Here is a 7,660-nt window from a genome sequence, read left to right as displayed (position 1 = left end):
TCACGTGCCATTTATGAGCCCCTGACGCCTTCTCCGTAAACTGGAGCCATCGGCACGAGCGTCAAGCAGGCAATGACGCGGCTGCTCGTAGTGAAGGGCGCGCTGCTGCCTGACGACATCACGGCGTGTAGGCCTCCGAACGGCTCTCCGTCGCCATCTGGCGGACACTTAGATTAAACTGAACAGGCAGAGACGGGCGAGCTGAAGGCGAGAGTAGGCAGCAGGAAGGCATGAAGTACAAGAAGAAGACGGGAGGCCGGGGCTGCAAGAACTCAAGAGGGGCCGAAACGTGAAAAAACATTAAACTAATCGACAGATAAACGACATTGCCAGAGTCTAAAAATACGTAATGGAGTAAGAAAACAACGAGAAAACGAAGGTAAACTGACGTGTCGATAAACAGAAAAAACGTATTAGAGTACAGAAAATATAAAAATAAAGGACACCCATATAATCGGTGCGGTGGTCGTGTGGTAAGAGCGTCAGTCTCGTCAGCGGATGAGCACGGGTTCAAACGCATTCAGCACCCGGCATTGAACAAGTGGGTCCCTTAGTTGATCCACGTGACCTTTTTCTCCCGTTTAGAATGCGCGCCCTTTTCTGGTCGTAGAAAATAGAGAAAAATGTGCCCGATTGGCCGTTCTCGTAAAATATTCACTCGGCCGATGCCTATTGGCTGTTTGAACCCCTGGAACTAAAAGCGCCGTGGATTCGTACCGTGTAGAGAAGAGTGCTGCTGAAACTGTCCGAGTAAGACAAGCGCATTGCTGTTGTTTGTCATTTATGAAACGGGGGATTTTGTTTTAGTTTTGAAAAGAGGGAGGGAGTGAGAGAGAGAAAGAGTCAGTCAGTCAGTCGTTAACAAACCCGCTATATCCTAGCAAACCCAGCCAAGGCAAGAAACAAACCCTGGCCAGGGCGCCAGCCCACCGCAGGGCACACACACTAAGCACAATTTAGGATCGCCGATGCACCTAACCTGCGTGTCTTTGGACTGTGGGAGGAAACCAAAGCACCTGGAGGAAACCCACCCAGACACGGGGAGAACGTGCAAACTCCACGCAGGGAGGAGCCGGGAAGCGAACCCAGGTCTCCTTACTGCGAGGCAGCAGCGCTACACACTGCGCCACCGTGCCGCCCCATCTTGATTCATTTAAGTAAAATAATTGGAAGATTAATAGATGCAGTGTGCAGTTTAAACAATTGACGCTTTTCCACTCCCACCCATATCTGATTATTTAATGCTGACACCCAACCCCTTAGAAACATCTGAAAATTCCATGGGCAGCAGTTGGAATTTCTTCTTTTTATTGGCACCAACTAGCACTGTTATCCGGGAGGGCCTGTCCCCCCAATTCCCCCTTATCTATTAGCAGTGACCCCTCCATCACCACACAAGGAGGAGAGAGAGAGTAAGAGAGAGGCAGATACAGAGAGAGATAGAGAGGAAAAGCGAGTGAGAGAGTAGAAGACATAGAATGAGAGAGAGAGAAAAAAAATGAGTGTAAGGCCCTTAAACCTGCAATTGCTGAGCGCTTTGAGCAGTGAAAAAAGTTCTATATAAATGCAAAGAATTCTTATTATTTAATTATCAAAACAGCTTCTTGTTTGATAAATGTCCATTCGCTGAAATATTCATCACGAAATTTACACTTTTGCGTTTTGGCATCTTGGGATGGATGGATGGATTAGTTTTTAAGTTAGAAAGCAGTTAGTAACAACGCCCTCTGCTGACAGTCACTGTTATGTTGCAATGCTGACAGAGAACTGCACAGCAGCGCTGCTGGAGAGCAAAACGGTAAGAGAGTCGCCGTCCTCGGCCAACCAGAGCAACTGAACGAGTTCCAAACAGGCAGCAAACACGAGTTTCCTCGTTACATTTGGGTTATTATCATTCAAGAGAATCTCAGAAAAGAAAGTATAATTACTTATAAAGTTACAACTAAGTACCGTAAGAAGGTAGTAAAAATATATTTGTATTACAAAATTTGAAAATGAATTAAATGCGGAACATTTGGGTGTCCCTGAAAGGTCAGTACAGGACAGGGGACAAAATGATCAAATATGGGATGTCTGGCAACCCTATGTAAAAGAGAGGTGGGGGGGCAGTTAGAGTGAGGGAGTGAGAGAAAGAGAAAGAGATTTCTAGAGTTGAGGATAATGAGTTCCATCCATCCATTTTCTAGCCCGCTGAATCCGAACACAGGGTCACGGGAGTCTGCCGGAGCCAATCCCAGCCAACACAGGGCACAAGGCAGGAACCAATCCTGGGCAGGGTGCCAACCCACTGCAGGACACACACAAACACACCCACACACCAAGCACACACACGGGCCAATTTAGAATCACCAATCCACCATGTCTTTGGACTGTGGGAGGAAACCCACGCAGACACGGGGAGAACATGCAAACCCAGGTCCCCTAACTGCGAGGCAGCAGCGCTGCCACTGCGCCACCGTGCCGCCCTGGATAATGAGTTGATTTTTCTTATTTGACATATGAATTAAATATTTGTTTCTTTTTGGCGTGAGTTGGGTGTTCTTAGTTTTACATACGATAATGTAATGGCTTGTTGATTATTGATTAATAAAGTTCCATTAAAAAAAACTGAGTGAGAGAGTGAAAGTGAAAGAGAGAATAGAAGAGATCACATGAGAGAGAGATAGCGAGTGTAAGAGAGAGGGAAGGAGAGAGAGTTTGAATTTTACGTTGAACTTTGTCAATAATCAACAAATCATTTACGTTATCGTAAGTAAATTCTAACAATCTCCTGTAATACAAGTGACTGACGCTCTGTAGTGGAATTTATCCCTGCAGGACGGTGACCTTTTTCTTTCTTTCTTTCTTTTTTCATTCAGTTACTTCAACATCAAACATAGCGGTCCTTCTTTGGGCACGCGGGACATTCTAAAAACAAAAAGCGGGGCGTCCTCATTAAAAAGGCTGTGAACTTCTGATTTAAGTGCTTGTGTACTTCTGACAAGAGCTGGTAGGACGAGAGGGCGAAAACTCTCACGACAGCAAGTGGCTCATCACAGTTGGAAACTTGTGAAGGGTAAATTTCGCACAGACATTAGGACGTTTTTCTTTACACAAAGAACGATAGACACTTGGAATAAGTAGTGTGGTAGACAGTAAGACGTTAGGGACTTTCAAAACTCGACTTGACGTTTTCTTGGAGGAAACAAGTGGAGAGGACTGGCGAGCTTTGTTGGGCTGAATGGCCTGTTCTCGTCCTGAGTCTTTTAATGTTCTAATCACAGTGAAATGGTGAGAAAGAGCGAGGCTGCCCTCAGGGGTCTAACAGATCCAATACTTTGCTGCCAGGAGTCAGCGACCTGCAAGGTGACCCGAAGCTGGGTCGTCTTAACCTATGGGCACAATGGGCACTGGCTTGGGGCTCGCGATGTCTCTGATGCCGATGTATGTTTCTGTTTTTCTATCAGAACAGGGGCCCCAGCGCACTGCTTTTTTAAGACGGTCCTGAAAAGATGAAGATTCTGTCATTAAAAAGAATTAAAGAAGCGTTTGTGAAGTATGTCGATGTCCTGAGAGTTCACGTGGTCATTATCCGTATTTTCTAGAATTCCGACGATGGAGCGCGCGCCCCTCGGTGCCCATAGTGCAGATGTGGGTGGGGCTTAGGAAAGGTCCGGACGGGAGCGCGCTGCTTGAGTTTCGTAAACGGCGCTCGCTGGCGCGTCCATTGAGTTAATTAAAATGGTCTCCTCGGTATCCATAGTGTGAAACGGGAGTGTGTGTGTTGTGTTGTGTTGTGTTGTGTTGTGTTGTGTTGGGGAGCTTGGTTGGTGGTTTGCTGTATTGGCCGGAGGTTCTGGAGCGCGCACCACTTTAGGCACATAAACTTCGCCACTTGGTCTCCATGACGCGCATTCAGTATTATTAGACTTGGCGTGAATGGGGGTGGAGTGATTTTGGGGCTGTCATCCTAGGTGTCGGAGTGCGCACCCCGTTAGTTATCAAAGAGGCGCCCCTCGGTGTCCATACTTAGGTTTGAGTTGGAGGGCGCGCGCAGCTTGAGTTTCATAAACTGCGCCCAATGGTTCGCCGATGGTTTGACTGGCTTTGTGATTTTCTGATAATCTGACATATTCAGCAATCAACGACAAATGGTTTTTGCCAATGCATCCTAATTTACAGTGGCACTAAAAATAGGCGAGTAAATGTTGGCACTCATTCGTGGACACGATTAAAATGTAAGAAAATCCTGTCCTATAAAGCGTCCCTTCGCCCTGTTGTGAGCCGCCGCTGCCCACCAAAATGTCCGTGCGTGTCACTGAGAAACACAAAGGATGAATTGCACATTAAAAAGCCAATAAATCACTAAATAAAAGGATCTGCTCAAAGATGGTATTATAAAACTGCAATATACATGTGAAACAAACATGGGCGCCGGCAGGGGGGTGCAAGTAGGTGCACGTGCACCCCCCTAGCTTTTGATAAAAAAGGAAATGGAGAAAAAAAATAAATCTTTCAATAATAAGAAAAAACGCGAAAAAATAGTTTTTATTTTAAATTTTTAAATTACAATTAGACGTTTACATTTTACAACTATACATAAACAATCATTCACTTTGTTTCTAAAAGAGCATTTCAAGCCTTCTTTTTTGTTGTCCAAACTTGTCTACAACTTTGTCGATAAATTTTGGACAATTATTTATTCTTTTTTTGTGTACACTAAGCATACATAATCCACTTAATCTATCGTCACTCATTGTAGATCGGTTCCAAGTTTTGACGCGCCGTAATGTGCTAAAAGATCTTTCAATACTGCAGGTTGTTGCAGGAATTGCACGTGCACCTACTTGCACCCCCCTGCCGGCGCCCATGTGCACCCCCCTGAATTAAATCCTGGCGGCGGTAATGGAAACAAAAATAAAACGAATCGTTTATTTATTGTCACACGTACAGTGAAATTCTTACCTGAATATGCAAATCAGCTGGCAGCGGCGCCTCAGAACACGCTTGCCACTAACAGACACGACATTGGATTATAAAAATTCGATATTCTTGTCTCAGTTCCGTCCTTTTGCTTTCCAAATCCGCCTTATCTTGAGCAGAGCCGCCGGGCAGCGGACCGAATTATCACTAAAATTGACATTCAAGTGCCTGTGAAACCAAAAAAAAAAAAAACGAGAAATTAGTAACATTCTAAAATGATCAAAATAAAATGAGGTGGAAGATATTAGATACAAGCTGTTATTAGATGTCACGTCATTTTCTAACCGCGTAATCCAAACCAGGGTAGCGAGAGGGTGGAGCCAATCACAGCTGGCGTCGGATTTACGGCAGAAACACATCACAGGGCGCCAGCAGTTATTATATAGTTTAATTGATGAAAAACGAACGGAATCTCTTTATTTAATATACTGTAATTTTTCTTCATCCTCTTTAACTTTATTGCGTATTTGTTGAATTTGAATTGTTTTTATATTTTTTATTTTATTTTCCACTTTGATTTATTTTTGTAACATATGTCATTTGTCTTACTGAGAGCTAAAACTCAGTCTTGTTTCCTAATTGATTTATTAATTACTGTCACCATTTATTTATTTATTGGTTATCCACAGTAAAATATTTTATTTCACCTTGGGGACAATTGTAATCTAATAGAATTTTCTTTAGTGGCTCTGCTTGGGTCCAATCTTGGTGCTGCAGTGCCATCTTGTGGCCCGAGTGAGTGCAGCCGTACAGACAGTAGCGCCCAGTCTGAAGGTTCGGGACTACGAAAGATCATTCGTTCCAGAATTAAATGCAATCCAACGTGTCAGCTACGTTGAAATGCAACAGATGTGCAAGTGGGACACTTGAATTTCACTTTTATATCTTTTGGTTGGTAAGCCTTTAATGACACGATAAAACATTGGCAAAATCAAGACTCCCACTTGCATATTTATTGTATTTCAACGTAAAATGACACATTGGATTGCATTTCATTTTGGCAGAAATAATCTTCAGGACCATACAGGACTCTTGTCGGGTAGGAACTGTGCAGAGCTCAGCTTCATCAAGGCTGACCAGATTTTTCATTCTGCGTGTTTCTTGCACACACAAACCGGATTGAAGTGAAGATAGATATAGATAGATAGGAAAGGCACTATATAATAGATAGATAGATAGGAGAGGCACTATATAATAGATAGATAGATAGATAGATAGATAGATAGATAGATAGATAGATAGATAGGAAAGGCACTATATAATAGATAGATAGATAGATAGATAGATAGAAAAGGCACTATATAATAGATAGATAGATAGATAGAAAAGGCACTATATAATAGATAGATAGATAGATAGATAGGAAAGGCACTATATAATAGATAGATAGATAGATAGATAGATAGATAGATAGATAGATTTGGATAGGAATATAAGTAACAAGATGTAAGTTTGCAGATGATACCAAGATTGGTGAATTAGCAGATAATCCATTATATCATCACAGAAGGACTTGGACAGCAGATTTGTGGAACATGAAGTTTATTTGTCAGTAAATGTAAAGAATTACACATAGGAAGTAAAAATATTAGGTTTGAATACACAATGGGCAGTCTGAACATCAAGAGTCCACCTTAGGAGAAGGATTTAGGAGTCATAGTAGACTCTCAGCTATTGACTTCCAGACAGTGTTCAGAAGCCATTAAGAAGGCTAACAGAATGTCAGGTTATATAGCGCCTTGACATGGGCAGTACAAGTCACAGGAGGTTCTGCTCAGCTTTATAACACACTGGTGAGGTCTCATCTGGAGTCCTGGGTGCAGTTTGGGTGTCCAGCCTACAAAAGGACATAACAGCACAAGAGAAGGTCCAGAGAAGAGCAACTCGGCTGATTCAGGGCTACAGGGGATGAGTTATGAGGAAAGATTAAAAGAGTTGAGCCTTTACAGGAGATTAAGAGGAGACCTGACTGAAGTGTTTAACATTATGAAGTGAATCAGTCCAGTGGATCGAGACGGTGACTTTAAAATGAGTTCATCAAGAACACGGGGACACAGTTGGAAACTTGTGAAGGGTAAATTTCACACAAACATTAGGAAGTTTTTCTTCACTTAGAAAACCACAGACACTTGGAATAAGCGACCAAGTAGTGTGGGGGACGTTAGGATTTTAGGGACTTCAGAAATCGACTTGATGTTATTTTAGAAGATTTAAGTGGATTGGACTGGTGAGCTTTGTTGAGCTGAATGGCCTGCTCTTGTCCAGGTTGATTTAATATTCTAAAACTAATTTGCCCCGTCGAATTCCATCCTAAAATGAAGCATATTTTACATATCTTTAAAAAATATCCGTCCCACTGTTGTGTTTTATAATGGAGCTAATCAGTACTGGGGTCTCATTGTGAAAAGATTAAAAAAAAAAACATTTCAAATATGAGCATCAGTAGGCTTTGCCCCTAAGAACCCAGTGACCCGAACTCTTCTCTAACATTTCAGTAATTATTTACCACTCGGATGCTGATCTTTCTGATCATAAAATGGGTCATTACGATAGCAATTGACAAGAAGAATTGAAGAATTCTGCTATTTGAGGGTTCCTTTAGACCAGGGTTCCCCAACTCCGGTCCTGGAGGAGCACAGTGGCTGTAAATTTCCGTTCTAATAACCCTTTTTCTTAATTAGTTTCCTGTTTTTGTTGC

The 7,660-nt window shown here is 42.7% G+C and overlaps 1 protein-coding gene across 1 annotated transcript in view; it reads right to left on the bottom strand.

The window, feature by feature from the left end:
• Positions 1-4,926: 4,926 nt before the first annotated feature.
• The window catches only part of fam174c (family with sequence similarity 174 member C), a 55,844-nt gene continuing 53,110 nt past the window's right edge, over positions 4,927-7,660 (bottom strand). Inside the window, exon 3 of the mRNA XM_039767126.1 lies at positions 4,927-5,130. Coding sequence (XP_039623060.1) covers positions 5,037-5,130 — 94 coding nt within the window. The 3' untranslated portion in view covers positions 4,927-5,036. The remainder of the gene's footprint in view (positions 5,131-7,660) is intronic.

This window comes from Polypterus senegalus, chromosome 10 (genome assembly GCF_016835505.1).
Source record: "Polypterus senegalus isolate Bchr_013 chromosome 10, ASM1683550v1, whole genome shotgun sequence".
Taxonomy (NCBI): Eukaryota; Metazoa; Chordata; class Cladistia; order Polypteriformes; family Polypteridae; genus Polypterus; species Polypterus senegalus.
Note: the sequence above shows the minus strand (reverse complement) of the source record. Positions and strands in the feature narration are given on the sequence as shown.